We start from the raw sequence: 18,814 nt of genomic DNA, 5'->3' as shown, positions 1-18,814 counted from the left end.
ACCTGACTGATTGCAAACAAGAGAAAATATGCAGCTGCTGGAAATCCAAGCAACCACACACAAAATGCTGGAGGAACTCAGCAGGGCACACAGGATCTTCTGGAAAAAAGTACAGTTGACATTTCAGGTTGAGACCCTTCAACAGGATATAAGGTCTTGCCGAAAAGTCTCGGCCCGAAATGTTGACTGTACTCTTTTCTATTGATGCTCCCTGCCCTGCCGAGTTCCTCCAGCACTTTGTGTTGTTGTTGCTTAGATCTGACTGATAATTATTTCACTCATCCTAGATAAAGGGTTGATTTGTTTTTTTTTAAATGAACAAAAGCTTTCTCATAAAATAGCAGGCTAATTTCAATGCACAGAGGAAAAGTTTCAAGAAAACACACTTGGATGATCTTTTCCAAAACATTTTATTTACCAAGATATCATACTGCTCTGCTTCAATACAACAGCTGAGCAAAACATCACATATTAAAGAATATTTAAACAATAAAATGGAAAACACACATAAACCACACTGTTCAGAAACGTTATGGAATGCTTCAGACATATTTAAAGTGATCTAATAACCACAAATACATTAAACACAAACAAGAATCTAATGTTATCCCTATCATATTATAAAAATATACTTTCTCAAAAGTACTGACTTTGAGAAAACAAGTTTAAAGAATATAAAAAGCCATTTATTTTATCCATACTTCCACACGTCTTCCAACCTCCTTCACAGAATTCAATTTTTTTTAAAAATATAAAATCCAGGTATTTTATTGACATCTTATTTGAAGGACATCAATCCTAAATTTGTTGTAAATTTGCTTAATTTTTATAATCCTAATTCTTGGCTTTCCTTAATGAAATTTTAAAGAATTCACCATATTGTTTTCATTGTTAACTACTTGACTGCTGTGTATTGTTACTCAATACAAGACAAATATAAGAATCAGCAGTCTAGATGCTGAATTTAAAAAACTATTGGACACTGGCAACTACAATGCTCCTACTTTTTGCAATCATTAGTGCACAAATTAAAATTCAGGCATTGTTAAACAAACAGCAGCAAAGAATTTCTGGATCCCAGTCCCAAAGAAGGGTCTCGTCATTCATTTTCCTCCATAGTTGCTGCCTCACCATTGAGTTTCTTCAGCATTTTGTGTGCGCTGGTCAAGATTTCCCATTTCTGCAGAATTTCATGTCTCTGGAACATCCAGTGTAGTTTGATTCAGCTGTGTTTCACAGCTTCTTTTTGCAATAATTTTAAAAAATAGTTTAGAATTTTTTTTTAAAAAAGCTTGCAATTCTTTCAGTGCAATGGCTTTATTTTAAAATGTAAACAGTGGAAATCAACATTAAATCAGAAGCTAGATCTACCGAACTTTAGCAGAACTACACTGATTGCAGAAACAAAAATAAAATGTCACCAATTAAATTGAAACTAAATGTTTAAATCATTCTGCTCGGGTGCAACCCTCTACCTAAAACTGTTTAGCTGGTCAAAAAAAAGGGACCACAGATGCTGTAAAAATAACAAAGGTGATCGTAACAATTCCAAAGTGCAAATTTTCAGGACAATTTCTGAAATACTGACAAAATAATTGAACTAAGAACAAGTACAGATGCAAAGACCATGTTCTCATAGCTGTTACAAAACCCTCATCTTTTGCTTCATACACATCTTTCCCTGGTCAATATTAATGTCTTTCCCTGGTCAATATTAATGTATCAGCAAATTTTCAGAAAAGTCTTTCTTCAACGCATGCTGGTATTGCTGCTGGAATGTCTCAGACGTTTTGCTGCAAATAAATAACAGAAGTTAATTAGTCCAGTTACCTCAAGAAAATATGACAAAAAGCACAACCAGGCTATTTGACCTTTCAAGCCTGCTCCACAATTTAATAATGTGATCTTTCCATTCAATCTTCTAATCTTCTCTATCAATTATGTTCAAAAATCTATTAATCCTGGTCTGAAATATAGTCAAGAACTAGGCTTAGGGATATGGATAAAACACAGGCAAATGGAATTAGCTAAAATAGACATTCTTGGTCAGCATGGACAAATTGGGCTGAATGAGCCTATTTTGGTGCTGTACAACTGTAAGAATCTGGAGCACAAGAGGATGCCGAAATTTCCAAGATTCTCAACACCGAGGGAAATAACATTTTCGCATCTCAGTTTTGGCACTGTAGAACTTAAGTCTCAGTTTTTAAAATAGCCGATCTATTAACTTGACGCTTTGGCATCTTTGCTAAACTCTCTAAAGGAGAAGCTAGCTCTTAGCGTTACTCTGTCAAGCCCGTCAGAATTTTATATGCCAACGTGCAGAATTTTATATGCCAGTGAAAGGGTTGGTACCTGGGCTTACTCAGCCAAACCCAAGGCTTTTTAACCTCTCATTGCTCTACCCGAGGCAGAAGAAAATATTCCATCATCTAATTCCACTAATTTTGGCTCCCTACCACTGTGTCAACAGGCCAAAATCAATGAGTGCACTGTATGTGACTAAAATGGAATAATTGACAATTCACTGTGCTGATCACAATGAGTTGTAATTGTACAGCAAGGTGTGTCTTCTGACAAAAAATACTATTCTCTAGCTGTGATCTGTATTTATCACTGGTTCTGCTGCTACCTCACTCCTTCACTCGAACAACAGAACCTCACTTTCAGTATAATTGTGACATCAATCAACATGACAAGGGCATAAATTACAGTATTTGGGGAAAAGACATTCAGGTATTTTGTGTTTGGAAGGGGCTCTACAATGTGAATGTTCATGCAAACCACATTGGCAGAACCATCTCTGGTCATCCTGGAATAGGAATTGAAGAAAGAAGTTCATAGTAATACTAGTCAAACAGCAGAGACATGCAAAAACTCATTAGCAGTTAGCTTCAGTTAGAAACCGTTAAGTTTGAAGCTCCAAATAGCATGTACTCACGCTCTATAAGTTTCAATTTCTTCTGCTCAGAGTGAAAAAAGCTGCTGAGATAGAAGATAACCGGTAGAAAAAGAAGAAACGTTGAAACTGCAATGACTGGAACGATATCATTACAACGGACAGTGCAGTTATAAGTTTTGCTCCATAGTTGCCGCGTCAAGTTCATCTGAAAACACCAAACAGAAGAATATTTTTGGAAGAATCAAACTGAGGCTAAAGTAAATCAGAATCAGGTTTAATATCACCGATATGTGTCGTGAAATTTGTTAACTTAGCAGCAGCAGTACAATGCAATTCATGATGAACGGAAAAAAAACTATTAATAAATAAAGTGAAAGAACATGGGCAGTTTCTCAAATATTTTGTAAACTAATGACAAGGGGATTTATAAAAATTTGAACTGGTAGTGAAGATTCCATTTTTACCAATGTCCACAAGCTTACATTGGACTTGTACAAAAATTCACTCAGTATTACCATACCGCTCCAGTTTTGTTATGAATGGTATCAAAAGCACAAAACTAATTTTTTTTTTAAATTACTAGAAATGGAAGAGGAAACTAGTTCTGTCCTTCATAGGAAGGAATGCATGTACAGACTTCTGAATTTAATATTTGTGCCTTCAAAGGCACAGGTAACCTTATGTTGGAAGCTCATAACCCAGGGAAAGCCTATAATTTTGCAATGCTGGAAGTCAGTAATGCACTGAATAACTATTAAGTTTTTTTCTATTTACAAAGAGTGGCAGGTGCCTGGAACTCACTACAGAGGTGGTGGAAGCAGATACAATAGCAACATTTAAAATGCATTTAGAAAGGCACAGGAAGGAGGGAATACAGAGCATGTGCAGGCAGACCAGTCATAAATTACCATCACAGTCAGCACTGGCTTAAAGGGTCTGTTCCTATGCTGTACTGTTCTTCATTCCAAGGGTAGTGTAGTGATTTAGCAAGTGTTGCTGCTGTCTCACACGGCCAGCAACCCAGCTTAGCTCACATTTATGTGTTCTTTCTGACCATATAGTTTTCCCCAAAGTTAACAGTTTCATGTGGAACTGGCTGGGTTGCTCCAAGAACCAGCATAAACTTAATGGGCTGAAAGGTTTCCTTCTATGTCATAAAACATGAGAAAAAGACCAAGAACCACTTTAAACATGCCAAATGACTCGCTTCAAAACATCAAGATCAAACTACACTAAATTCAGGCAGCAATTATGGACAAGTTCCACAAATATTTTAATTTGTTTTTTCTCTCCACAGATGCTGCCTGACTTGTTGAATATTATCAGCATTTTCTACCTTAAATTGTTATAGAGACTTTCGGCAGCACAAACATCATAATTTTCATTGTACTTACTGCATCAATGATGTCTATGCACAGCTCGTTGTTCTTTTCCATTCTATCATAGTATTCAGTCAAATTTTTGTAAGAAACTTTACACTTTATGCAAATTTCTGAATAGTTGCTATGAACTGGATGTTTCTACAAAACAAAATTTAATATCATCATTTCACAGTATAAAAGTTTAGACCACCAAGTCAATATGTAACAGATGAAACAGACTATTAGTCAGAAACTAGAAAAAGCATTGATATGGGTTCATACAAACATGGTTTAAAAACAAAAGCCAGCTGCCATATAGAACAGGAAAATATAACAAAGTTTGAATTATAAAATCTCAGAATTTAAGTCTATAATTGTGTGAAATTATGGTATAGTCACAATGTCAAAAAATAGTTAAATTTTGACAATGGAAAGTGTGACTTTGAGAACTGAGTTTAGAAATGAGCAAATATACCAAGTATGTAGCCATGAGAAAGGGATACCTGGCAAATGGAAAATTGAACCTTTTGAAGCTAACATAATAAAACATAATCTAATATTGGAGTTGTTATGTTCCGCGCACGAGCAAAATATGCTCCCCAATATAAAAGAACAGACAACTGTTACTGGGTTACATCAATCAACTTAATTAACATTAAAAACCTTAGTCACTGATGGTATTCAGCAAATATCAAGTACTACTTGGCTCAGAATACATGACTATTATTTAATGTCCTATGTTTGAAAAGATGGGTGACAGTTTTGTTCTCTAAAAAACATTTAGTCTTGGAGAACAAAATGTGAATGTCTTTTAAGGGAAGATTGTTTACCATAGATCTTTCTCTCTTTAAAAGACATGGGATAATTGAATTGCTTAAAAATTTGTAAAAAGCATTAAGCAGGTGTTATTTCGTGCAGACTTTAGACACTGATGGCTTTCCATGCATGGATTTTCTGGAAGCTACATATACATTGACAAGCACTACCCCTGTCAGGATACACTGAACATCATGTGGCATTTATCCATTTCAGTATGAAACAGGGATAAGAACACTATTACTGAAATTGGGCAGGATATGAATATTTTCAAGCACTTTGAAAAGGTGAAAGCAATTGGGGATTAGGGAGAAAAATGCAAAACTTTTGTGATCACCATGAAACATACTAGAAAACAAACTGGGGAACTTGGGGTAATAATTAAGATTTTTGTATGTTAACCTGGTTAACTTGAATATATTAGACTTTTAGAAAAAAAACAGAATGGTGGGTACATGAAATGCACTGCCAGGACTGGTGGTATCTGCCACTACGACCAACTCTGGCAGTGCTTTCCATCCACCACTCTTTTGTTAAAAAAAAACTACTAACTCTGATAGTCTTCCTGTAATTTTCTCCAATCACCTTAAAATTATTTCCTCTTGTACTGCCCATTTCAGCTCTGCCCTGGGATAGTCTCTGGCTGTCCACTCAATCTATGCCTCTTATCTTATACACCTCTATCAAGCCACCTCTCCACTCCCCATTCCAACATGTTGGCCCACGGCCTCTTCTTTTGTCACAAAGAGGCCACTCTCAAGGTGGAGGAGCAACAGCTTATATTCCAGCTAGGTAGCCTCCAATCTGATGGCATGAATATTGATTTCTCCTGGTAATTTGTTTCTTTCCCCCTTCTCTCTTCCCCACTCTGGCCTCTTACCTCAACCTCCTATCACCTCCCCCTGGAGCTGCTCCTTCTTCCCTTTCATTCATAGTTCACTCTCCTATCTTTTCCAGCCCTTTACCTGTCCCACCTACTTGGCTTCACCCACTTCCTTCCCAAACCTGAAGAAGGGTCTCAGCCCGAAATGTTGACTGTTTGTTCATTTCCAAGGATGTTGTCTGACCTGCTGGGTTCTTCCAGAATTTTGTGCGCGTTGCTTTGGATTTCCAGCATTTGCAGAAAATCTTTCCCCTTTGACTGGATATTTAAATTTCTTATCTTTCAGTCACTTATCTCATCTTTCGTAGTAGGTCAGTTTCTTACAAGCCTGTAATGTACCAGTGCTGGCAGAATAAACTAATAGCTGCTCCAAAACGTAAAGTTATCATCTCAGCTATCCACAAAGATTCTAATTGTCTATGGGCTAGGTGCTAGGAAGAAGGTACGGAAGAGCAGGCTGAACTATGCTACATTGCCTAAGCACTGGTCTCAGAATCAATACAGCCAAGCTGATCAAAGTGAAAACAGGGCCAGAGAAAGAATAGAAAACATGAACATCTGTTGCTTAATGACACTTTTGATTCATCACCAAACTCCAATGACAACAGCAGAACAAATGATTTTTAAGTTACCGAAGAGTGTTGTTCAAAACAATTCAGAGAATCATTCAGCAACTTCTTAAAGATTACAGTATCAGTCGATGGCGCTGTTTTGTTTTCATTTAAACAGGCTGTTAAGGGGAGGTGGTAGAGAAAAAGGATATCAGATTAGCAAATAAAGAAATAAATGTTTAGTCGCATCATACCTGGAATTAAAATATTGTAATATTCAGAACTAAGATTATTCTAGTTATCACCTTCCTTCCCAAACCTGACGAAGGTATTCTAGTTAACTCAAACTTTTTCACAACTTGAAACTTTACAGTAAATCAGTCAAAAATCCTGATACCATATAGCATTTTAATATCAAGTTTAAAAAAAATTCATATTTGCACTGGATGAATCAAAGTGTCTTTTAAAGATGCTCCAGAAACTTTCTGGCTAAAGAAGCTACCTTTAAGAGCTCGCTCTTGATATTCCCAGTAATTCAATGTGAAATTGAGACTATTTGTGAAAATGAGTAGCGTATATTCATAACACTGCATTTCATTGTAAGGTATTGGCAACATCATGCTTTAGGATACAATTTGTAACAAGTCATATTTGTAAACCTACTTTGTAAAGCGCATAGACCTACTATTGTATTTGAGTTTGGAAAAAGACACTGGTTAAGGCATCTTACCTGCTGCAGCCTATCAAACAAGAGAAAGGCACCTTTTTCTAGTTGTTTAAGCAGCAATTTATTTTTAAAAGAATCCTCTAAAAAGACATTTTAAAAATCTCATCTATTTTCACAGTGTGAGGAGATGAAGTAAATGAAGTGATTTTGACTGCTAGCTTCATAACCTTGTTTCATAGGCTTGGGTAATTGGAAGTCTTAAACTACATGGTATGATCTTGGGTAGAACAATCATCATATGCATAGAGAAACTGCAAATTGCTGTTTTATTATTTTTCCATTACTCCCCTTTACCCACTTTGACTCTGGTTAATTTACCTCTTCTTGTCATCTCCAAAGATCTCTACGCCAAAGTAAAATGAAAAATAACTGATGTTCAAAGGGTTGACAGCATCTCAATCTGTAGATATCAAATTAACTGGTTCATCTACTTACTACATCCCTGTGTATTTGAAGTTAACATTTTATATTTTTGTACATTACAGCAATCAAAATTATCCAAAATGTTGTACAGTTGAGGCCAAAGATTATACCACTCAGCTAAAATAAACTTAGCTAAGATTAATATTGAAGGGTAAAATAAATAACCTTATTTTATATTGCAACAAATTATCTTCCATTGGTCATTCAGTTAGAATTCTGTACAATTATAATGGAAGGGTTAACATAGGAAACACAGAGTGATAACAACAGAGGAAATAGTAAATGCATTGGTACTTTGCCCAGTCAAATAAAAGCTGGACTCATGTGGCATCCTCCATGAAGCACAGTGCATCAGAAAGAACAGGGCAACCAGAAGACAAAAGTGTGAGGGATGAATATAGAATTAATTCAGTCAGTATAACTTGAAAGGAATCAACTATGATTATTGAAAGGAGGCATACCATCACACTGGGATTTAGTCCAAATTGACTGCAGAGAGTTCCGTGTCATCAGGACTATTTGCAAACGATCAGATCTCAAAAGTTGGGTTGAACAACTAACGTTCTCTGAATCTTTCTGAAAAAGCCAAAGATCAGGTATTTGCATAAATAAAAGACAGTTCAATTAATGGAGCAACAGAAAATCACTTCAATAACCCAAGTATTAAAACATATAGAATTTATATTCAGTATACTGATAGAATTACTCACAACTGCCTGGCCTGCTAAGTTCCTCCAGCATTTTGTGTAACTAAGGAGATGTCCTTCTTCAAAGAGGCTTCCCTTCCTCCACCATCAACGCTGCTCTCAACTGCATCTCTTCCATTTTGCACAGATCTGCACTCACCCCATCCTCCTGCCACCCCACCAGGGATAGGGCTCCCCTTGTCCTCACCTACCACCCTACTAGCCTCTGCATCCAGCACACAATTCTCTGTAATTTCAGACATCTCCAGTGGGATCCACTACCAAACACATCTTTCCCTCAACCCCCATGTTCTGCTTTCCGCAGGGATCACTCCTTACGCAACTCCCTTATCCATTCATCCCTCCCCACTGATCTCCCTCCTGGCACTTATCCTTGCAAGCAAACCAAGTGCTACACTTGCCCCGACACCTCCTCCCTCACTACCATTCAGGGACCCAAACAGTCCTTCCAGGCGAAGTGACACTTCACTTGAGAGTCTGTCGGGGTCACCTATTATATCTAGTGCTCCTGGTGCAGCCACCTGTATATCAGTGAGACCCAACGTAGATTGGAAAACCGCTTCGCTGTGTACTTATGCTCCACCTGCCAGAGAAAGCAGTGGCCACTCATTTTAATTCCACCTTCCATTACCATATGCCAGTCCATGGCCTCCTCTACTGTCCCGATGAGGCCACACTAAAAAGTTGGAGAAGCAACACTTTGTACTCCGTCTGGGTAGCCTCCAACCTGATGGCATGAACATCAATTTCTCAAACTTTCGGTAAAGCCCCCCCTTCACCATTCCCCTCTCTCTCCTCATCCCCTGACCTGCCCATTACCTCCCCCTGGTGCTCCTCCCCCTTCCCTTTCTTCCATGGCCTTCAGTACTCTCCAATCAGATTCCCCCTTCTTCAACCCTTTATCTCTTTCACCAATCAACCTTCCAGCTCTTTACCTCACCCCTCCCACCTCCAGGTTTCACCTATCACCTTCTGTTTCTTCCTCCCTTCCCCCAATATCTGACACATCTTTTTTTCCTCCAGTCCTATTGAAGTGTCTTGGCCCGAAACGTCGGCTGTACTCTTTTCCAAAAATGCTGCCTGGCCTGCAGAATTCCTCCAGCATTTTGTGTGTGTTGTGCAGAGATACTCAGGTTGAGAATTCCAATGGAATTGGGAATGGCAGTGCACGCCTCAAAATTAAAATGCTAAAACCACTACCAGAAAATGTGGCTTGTCTACAGAACTGCAAATGTTGCTGATCATAAAAAAAATTCAAATTGCTGGAAATGGCTTGTCAAGCTCCTGACTGGAATTGCATACTGCTAATGACAATCACATGGTTTCCATTATTGCTCAATTCCCAGTAAATGGAGAAATATGACTTCAGAGAATTCTGCAGAAACTTCCCTTTACCAATTTACTAAAATAAAACGCTGGCATCCTTCTAATAATGTAGACCTGTTGACATTCCCAGAGTATCCTGATGGTATATTAATTGACCTTGATACTATAGGCAGGATAGGTTCACTCTGTGAATGGCTAATTCCCCTGCCCCTTCTATGCAATAACAATGCCCTAATGCCATTTTATAAGTAGTAGAGAGGTTGAGAACAGGATATTAATGGTGCCTTCCTGTTCGTAGCACCAAGTGATTATTCAAGTTACTGAAAATGAAAACGAAATGTAGGATTAAGGGACAAGGCAGGCATGCCCGAGGGCCCTGTATTTTGCTCATTTTCACACGTGTCTGTATTATCATCATCCGACTGCCCTCATAACTTTTGTTCTTATTTTCCCCTTCAAACAACTCCATTAACACTTCAGCCAGATGATATCCTCGCGGTAACTTTGGTCCTATCCTCAGATATTTCCTCTAACCCACCTGTCCTCACCTTCACGGCAACTTAAAACTAACTTGATTTCTGTTTAATAGTTCTGAAGAAGTGACTTTGACCTTCAACCTGTTTCTCTTTTCACAGGTGCTGCCTGAACTGATTAGCATTTTCTATTTTCACTATATTCAACATTTTTGCCAGGATCTATACTAGATTTTAACTTTTTGCTTTTTATTTCCAATACCTTGGTCAATTGAGGTTGTTATCTGGCAACTGCAGCTCTTGTTCTTTAGGGGTATAAATTAGTTCAGTCTCACAGTAAATGTGAATATCCCCTATAGCTCCACAGTGGTTTCATCTATTAGATTTGCTCAATTTTTCTTACTCAATCTGTCTTAGACGTGTCTAAATCAAAACCAGCAGCAGTTTTACATTTCTCCCTTATAAGTTCTTTGCTAAACTTAATCACAGTATGATTGAGAATAGGCAATTCTTCACCATATCTAACATATTAGCCAATAAAAAATCTAACATCAGGGCTCCCAGCTCTTTTTTATGCCATAGACTCTTACCGAGGACCCCAGGGGAACCCCTGACAGGGAGAGTTACTTCCGTAGGTTGCCTGGCTGTATGGCTAGCAGGGCACATTCATTGATCAGGAAAATAAAAGCTTGGCAGTGGAGGACGACAAAGGCACCAGTCAAAAGCACAACACAAGAAATTCAGAGTCGGACATGAGGCCTATTCAGCCTGCCTGCCATTTACTATGATCTTGGCTGATCTATGCAGGTCTCATTCCCCACTATCTCCTCATCATTAAGACAGTAGTTTAAGCAATCAGATTCCCCAAGGTTGTCATAGCCAGGGAAGGTAGCAGAGATAAGCTCCCACTACCTATAAATGCTCCCAATGGTACATATCTCAAATAGCCCCTGACAACCAAACCAGTTTCCGGCCTTTACGTGTGGCTTAGCCACTAATCTCAGTGGAACAGTTTCTACTGATAGGGAAAGGGGCAAAGACAGGTTACCAGCACCTTAAAACCAGTCGCTTCAGGCAGATGGGGCTTGTCAGCTGTGGTTGGCAGCTCATCTAGAAGGAAAACTGATCTCAAAGCTTGGCCGCCTTGCGGCTATATCCACTCACGCGGATGGTTTCAGGAGTAAGTGCTGAGGAAAAATCCAGAGCTGGAGTCTTAAGGTAGTCTTACATTGAGTTCCATGCTGACTGGCAACTCCTGTGACACCACTGGTGTTAAACTGTGTCGGTCTCAGCCGTTCTTTTGGAATTAATAGCTGTGTGAAGAGGGGTGAGTCTGCTACATGGGCAGCAGCTAACTCTCCATTTCAAACCTGCATATAGGCTTGCATAGCTACGACACATCATCTAACAGAGGGCCTACTAAGCAATCATCAATAAATGAACATATTAGGAATGAAAGGGTTACGGTATGAGGAACTTCTGGCAGCTCTTCGGTTGTATTCCCTGGAGTTCAGGAGAATGGGGGTGGGATCAAGTTGGATAAGTCACCGGGACTGGACGAGATGTACCCCAGGCTACTGTGGGAGGCGAGGGAGGAGATTGCTGAGCCTCTGGCGATGATCTTTGCATCATCAATGGGGACAGGAGAGGTTCCAGAGGATTGGAGGGTTGCGGATGTTGTTCCCTTATTCAAGAAAGGGAGTAGATACAGCCCAGGAAATTATAGACCAGTGAGTCTTACTTCAGTGGTTGGTAAGTTGATGGAGAAGATCCTGACAGGCAGGACTTATGAACATTTGGTGAGGCATAATATGATTAGGAATAGTCAACATGGCTTTCTCAAAGGCAGGTCGTGCCTTATGAGCCTGATTGAATTTTTTGAGGATGTAACTAAAGACGTTGATGAAGGTAGAGCAGTAGATGTAGTGTATATGGATTTTAGCATGGCATTTGATAAGGTACCCTGTGCAAGGTTTATTGAGAAAGCAAGAAGGCATGGGATCCAAGGGGACATTGCTTTGTGGATCCAGAACTGGCTTGCCCACAGAAGGCAAAGAGTGGTTGTAGACGAGTCATATTCTGCATGGAAGTCGGTCACCAGTGGTGTGCCTCAGGGATCTGTTCTGGGACCCCTACTCTTTGTGATTTTTTTAAATGACCTGGATGAGGAAGTGGAGGGATGGGTTAGTAAATTCACTGATGACACAAAGGTTGGAGGTGTTGTGGATAGTGTGGAGGGCTGTCAGAGGTTACAACGGGACATCGATAGGATGCAAAACTGGGCTGAGAAGTGGCAGATGGAGTTCAACCCAGATAAGTGTGAGGTGGTTCATTTTGGTAGGTCAAATATGATGGCAGAATATAGTATTCTCTATAGTAAGATTCTTGGCAGTGTGGAGGATCACAGGGATCTTGGGGTCTGAGTCCATAGGACACTCAAAGCTGCTGCGCAGGTTGACTCTGTGGTTAAGAAGGCATATGGAGCATTGGCCTTCATCAATCGTGGGATTGAGTTTAGGAGCTGAGAGGTAATCCTGCAGCTATATTGGACCCTGGTCAGATCCCACTTGGAGTACTATGCACAGTTCTGGTCGCCTCACTACAGGAAGGATGTGGAAACAATAGAAAGGGTCCAGAGGAGATTTACAAGGATGTTGCCTGAATTGGAGAGTATGCCTTATGAGAATAGGTTGCGTGAACTCTGCCTTTTCTCCTTGGAGTGACAGAGGATGAGAGTTGACCTGATAGAAGTGTATAAGATGATGACAGGCAATGATCATGTAGATAGTCAGAGGCTTTTTCCCAGAGCTGAAATGGCTAGCACAAGAGGGCATAGTTTTAAGGTGCTTGGAAGAAGGTACAGAGGAGATGTCAGGGGTAAGATTTTTTTAATATATAAATGCAGAGAGTGCTGAGTGCGTGGAATGGGCTGCCGGCGACAGTGGTGGAGGTGGATACGATAGGGTCTTTTAAGAGACTCCTGGATAGGTACATGGAGCTTAGAAAAATAGAGGGCTATGGGTAACCCTAGGTAATCTCTAAGATAAGGGCATGTTCAGCACAGCTTTGTGGGCTGAAGGCCTGTATTGTGCTGTAGGTTTTTTTGTGTTTCTATGATCTCATAGAAACATTCTGAATGTTAAAAGCCTGAACAAATTAGATATAGCAAAGTTATTTCCTATGGTAGGGGAGTCTAGGACAAAAGGGCACGACCTCAGAATTGAAGGACGTCCATTTAGAACAGACATGTGGAGAAATTACTTTAGTCAGAGAGTGGTAAATCTGTGGAATTTGTTGCCACAAGTGGCTGTGGAGACCAACTCATTAGTAAAGATCGATAGGTTCTTGATTAGCCAGGGCATCAAACGGTATGGGGAGAAGGTAGGGGAGTGGGGATGACTGGAAGAATTGGATCAGCCCATGGTTGAATGGTGGAGCAGACTGGATGGGACGAATGGCCTACTTCTGCTCCGATATCTTTTGGTCTTATATTAACACTGAGGTTGCAAGAACTGGACAGAGGACAAGTATTATGTAACAAAGAGGATCACTACCTGATCCCACAAAACCCAACCTTTTGCATTACAAAACTGAAGAGACATCAACCAAAACAGCAGTTTATTTGACCAATTTCCAGCTATTGTATGACTAACTCAATTTATTATCTACAATTCACTATCTATTATCTACATGAGGCATCACAGCTCACCAATATTACTTTAATTTCCAGTTGCATCAATATCTGAATCTTGGTGAATTTCTGATAAAGGTATAAAAGATGAGTTGCTACAGTTGCACTTACATTTTTAAAGGAATAGGAGAAACAAAAAATTATAAAGAGTTCCAGGGTTTAAGCCTTAACAGCCTAAGGTAGAACCACCAATGTGAAACATTCAAAACTGGGCAAGAATATATAAAAACAATTGGACTCTTAACATAATGTGGTCTATGAGGAAAGACAAAAGATAAACAGGACCATACACAATTAGCAGAGTTTTGGATAAGTTTCTTAATGGAAAGCAGGAGGTGCAGTCCGTGTTGGAGATTACAATTTCAACATACTCTCCATTAAGATGACATTCAGTCAAATCTTCTTGCAACTCTAAAGCCTTAATGTTGCTGACTTCATTGTTTAGTATTTTCAATTTACATTACATCAAGATCAATGCCACGATCTCACACAGAAACAATGGATACTGTGCCCTCTTTTGAATAAGGGTACAAAGTCCAGAGTACACTCATTACAGTACAGATACAACAGAAAATAGTCTTACACAAATTTCTTTTGAGATGGTAACAAAGCAGAATTAGGCCATTCAGCCACACAATGCCTCTTGCAGCTCAAGCAAAACCAAAACATTGTCAGCACATCAGGCAGCAAATGTGGAACGAAAAGCTGAAGTTTCAAGTCAAAGACCCTTCATTACAACTGGAATACAGACAAACCAAGCTAATATCAAATTGCAATTGAAATGCAGGGGAGGGCAGAACAAATGAATTATCACTGTAAGCACAAGGCCAACATTGCCCTGGGGATAAATTAGAAACATGGTCACCTGGTCAGATAGGGTGACAGACCATGCTCCTTTGTTCATAAATGCTATGAAATTCAGTCTTTGGAAAGTAAGAATACAGATACTGAAACAAGCATGAAATAACAAGCAAGAAGCTTACAACTGCTCTCACAGACTGACTGCAGGTGCTCCACAAACTGGACTCTCAATCTACATTTGGTTTCTCCAGCATAGTGGAGACCACATTGAGAAGACTGAATGATATATATTGGAAGAAATACACTATTTTGCTCAGCGAATATTTGAATTGCTACATTAGATACAATTAAGAGAAAGACTTTTTCTCCCATATGATGGCAGGAGTCTCAATGAGCTGTGACCTACTGACCTTAAATGAGAAAGTGGCATGAGGTTGCAGAACATTTTCAAGGCGCAGATGCAATGGGTCGGACACCCTCTGATGTCACAAATTTTCTATGATCCTATACAAAGATTTTATGGAATCACTCAATACTATCACAACTGAACCTCATTTTTATATTAATTACATTAAGGCTGAAGTTGGTAGGAGCCAAGAGGGCGAAGAAAATACAAAGCAGACACTTTTCCAGCTTATGGAAATCAGCGAGATGGACAACACCAATGGAGGGAGATGGACAGTTAACATTTCCAATTGAGAAACTTCATCTGGACCTGAAACGACAACGGTTTATTTCACTCCATCGATGCTGCCTGACCTGTTGAGTTCCTCCAGTCTTGCGTTGCTCCAGATACCAACATAGGACCACAAGACATACGAGCAGAATTAGGCCATTCACCCACTGGGTCTGCGCCACCATTCCATCATGGCTGATTTATTATACCCTTCAACCCCATTCTCCTGCCTTCTCCTTGTAACCTCTGATACCCTCAGTAATCAATCCGCTTTAAATACACCCAATGACAGCCACCAAAGCTGTCTTTGGCAATGTATTCCAGTTTTGCCACCCTCTAGGTAAGGAAATTCCTCTTCTCTGACCTAAAGGAACATCCCTCTATTCTGAGGCTGTACCCGCTGGTCCTAGACTCCCCCACGATCAAAAACCATCCTCTCCACATCCACTTTATCTCAACCTTTCAATATTTGATAGATTCCCCCCCCCATTCCTCTAAACTCCTGAGCCATCAGTCTTCATATGTTAACCCTTTCATTCCCAGGATCATTCTCATAGCCTCTTCCGGACCCTCTCCAATGCCAGCAAATCATTTCTTAGGTAAGAGATGATGTTACCAACTTCGATTGTGTTTCTTGCATTTACCGCGATTGCCCGCAAGAAAGTGAACCTCAGGGCTATATACGGTGACATGTATGTACTTTGATAACAAATTGACTTTGAACTCTAAAACTGCTTACAATATTCCAAGCGTGGTATGACCAATGCCTTATAAAGCCTCAGCACCGCATCCATGCTTTTATATTCTAGTCCTTGCGAAATAAATGCCATCATTGCATTTGCCTTCCTTACTACTGACTCAACTTGCAGGTTAACCTTTAGGCAACCATGAATGAGGGCTCCCAAGCCCCACTGCACCTCTAATTTGCAAATTTTAGAAAATAGTCTACACCTGTATTCCCTCAAAGTGCCTTACACTCTGATTTATGAATTTTAGAAAATAGCCTACACTATGTTCCATCTGCCACTTCTTTGCCCAGTCTCTTAATCTGTCTAAATCCTTCTGCAGACTCCCTGCTTCGTCAACATTACCTGCCCATCCACCTATCTTTGTATCACCCACAAACTTGTCCACAAAGCCATCAATTCCATCATCTGAATCATTGACATATAACACGAAAAGAAGCGATCCCAATACCAGCCCCTGCAGAACACCACTAGACACCAGCAGCCAACCTGAAAAGGCTCCCTTTATTCCCACACTTTGCCTCCTGCCAGTTAGCCAATCTTCTATCCATACTAGTATCTCTCCTGTAATACCATGCGCTCTTATCTTGTAGCCTCATGTACAGCACCTTAGAAACATAGAAAATCTACAGCACAATAAAGGCCCTTCGGCCCACAAAGTTGTGCTGAACATGTCCCTACCTTAGAAATTACTAGGGCTACCCAAGGCCCTCTATTTTTCTGAGCTCCATGCACCTATCCAAAAGTCTCTTAAAAGGCCCTATCATATCCATCTCCACCACCATTGCCTGCAGCTGTGTCCACGCACTCACCACTCTGCGTAAAAAACTGCCATCTCCTCTGTACCTACTCCCAAGCACCCTAAACCTGTGCCCTCTTGTGGCAGCCATTTCAGCCCTGGGAAAAAGTCTCTGACTATCCACATGAGCAATGCCTCTCATCATCTTATACACCTCTATCAAGTCTCCTTTCATCCTCCATCGCTCTAAGGAGAAAAGGCCGAGTTCACTCAAACTGTTTTCATAAGGCATGCTCCCCAATCCAGGCAACATCCTTGTAAATCTCTTCTGCACCCTTTCTATGGTTTCCACATCCTTCCTGTAGTGAGGCGACCAGAATTGAGCACAGTACTCCAAGAGGGGTCTGACCAGATTCCTATATAGCTGCAACATCACCTATCGGCTCCTAAATTCAATTCTACAAATGATGAAGGCCAATACACCGTACGCCTTCTTAAACACAGAGTCAACCTGTGCAGCTGCTTGGAGTGTCCTATGGACTCGGACCCCAAGATCCCTCTGATCCTCCACACTGCCAAGAGTCTTCCCATTAATACTATATTCTGCCATCATATTTGACCTACCAAAATGAACCACTTCACACTTATCTGGGTTGAACTCCATCTGTCACTTCTCAGCCCAGTTTTGCAACCTATCAATGTCCCCCTGTAACCTCTGACAGCCCTCCACACTATCCACAACACTCCCAACCTTTTTGTTGTCAGCAGACTTACTAACCTAGCCCTCCACTTCCTCATCCAGTCATTTATAAAAAAAACAGAGTTAAGTGTCCCAGAGTCAAAGGCCTTCTAAATATCTAAGTAAACAACATCCACTGAATCTCCTTTCTCTATACTAACTGTTATTTCCTTGAAGAATTCCAACAGATTTTTCAGGCAAGATTTCCCCTTAAGTAAACCATGCTGGCTAAGGCCTGTTTTATCTAGAGCTTCCCAGTACCCCGCCGTCTCTTGCCTCTGCACTTTTTCAATTTGCTCTAAGCGCAGTAGTATTTAAATTGACAGACAAACAACCAAGAAGACAGACTGTGTACAAATCCAGCGGGCCGGAACACTCCTTGCACGTACTGAGAGGTTGGCGAAGACATCCCAGAAGTTGTGGAACTGGGAGAGACACTTCTCGCAGATCCGCACCGGCCGTGCGTTCTTCACCGCGCAGCTGACCACAGTCGAGCAGCTCTCTCCGAACTCGTTCAGTAACTGCCGGCACCTCGGGTCCACGGCCCGATCCTCCAAGGGCTCCGAGTCCAACAGTGCAGAGGTCATCCACCAGCCGGCCGGGCTTCCGTCTTCCCGCAGCCCGAGTGTCACAGGCCCGTCTGCACCGCCCCAGGCGGCGGCGTTGCTGTTACCGTGCCGGAGGAAGTCAGGCTGTAGTCCGGCGAATGAGGAGAGGCCAAAGGCCCCTTCCCTGAGCAAACCCAGCAAACAGCTGCTCAACAACACGGCGTCCAACATCTCGACGCCGCAAGACCCTTACTGCGCCTGCGCCCTCGTTCTCCGCCGCCGAGGGCGGGGCTCTCGGCGCTGACGTCACGGCAGCGGGTGACCTGTCACGTGCTCCCGTGACTGTTTCCAGTTGCTGTCATTGACCGTAAAAGTTAGTTTTCTTTCTCTCTAAATAGATTCTGCTTGATTTGCTGAGCATCTCTAGCACTTTCTGTTTTTATTTTAAATTTCTAGTATGTCTAGTCTTTTGGTTTTATGGTAGCAACGCTATGCCCGTGTATCCGCATGAATGTTATTGCATCACCTCTGTAACATTTCATTTTATCCTACATCGTCTTTTTCTTCTCCTTGTTTTCCCCCGCCTCCAGATTTCTTAAAATCGGTTGCAACAAAACCCTTTTTCTGCTTCTAAGTCATTTAACATGTTAATTCTGCTTCTTTTCAAGTTCAGTTTATTAACGTTCAATTGTGCACGTTTACAGC

The 18,814-nt window shown here is 40.7% G+C and overlaps 1 protein-coding gene across 1 annotated transcript; it reads right to left on the bottom strand.

Moving 5' to 3' along the window:
* Window positions 1-401: 401 nt before the first annotated feature.
* ostm1 (osteoclastogenesis associated transmembrane protein 1) lies at window positions 402-18,383 on the bottom strand. The gene is made up of 6 exons (XM_063040806.1): window positions 17,951-18,383; window positions 8,125-8,239; window positions 6,595-6,692; window positions 4,297-4,422; window positions 2,942-3,107; window positions 402-1,793 (listed from the first exon to the last, which is right to left on the bottom strand). Exons 1-6 carry the CDS (start codon window positions 18,338-18,340, stop codon window positions 1,750-1,752), a joined length of 939 nt encoding a protein of 312 aa, XP_062896876.1. The 5' UTR covers window positions 18,341-18,383; the 3' UTR covers window positions 402-1,749.
* Window positions 18,384-18,814: the final 431 nt, after the last annotated feature.

This window comes from Mobula hypostoma, chromosome 2 (assembly GCF_963921235.1).
Source record: "Mobula hypostoma chromosome 2, sMobHyp1.1, whole genome shotgun sequence".
Classification (NCBI taxonomy): Eukaryota; Metazoa; Chordata; class Chondrichthyes; order Myliobatiformes; family Myliobatidae; genus Mobula; species Mobula hypostoma.
This window is presented reverse-complemented; position numbering and strand designations above follow the sequence as displayed.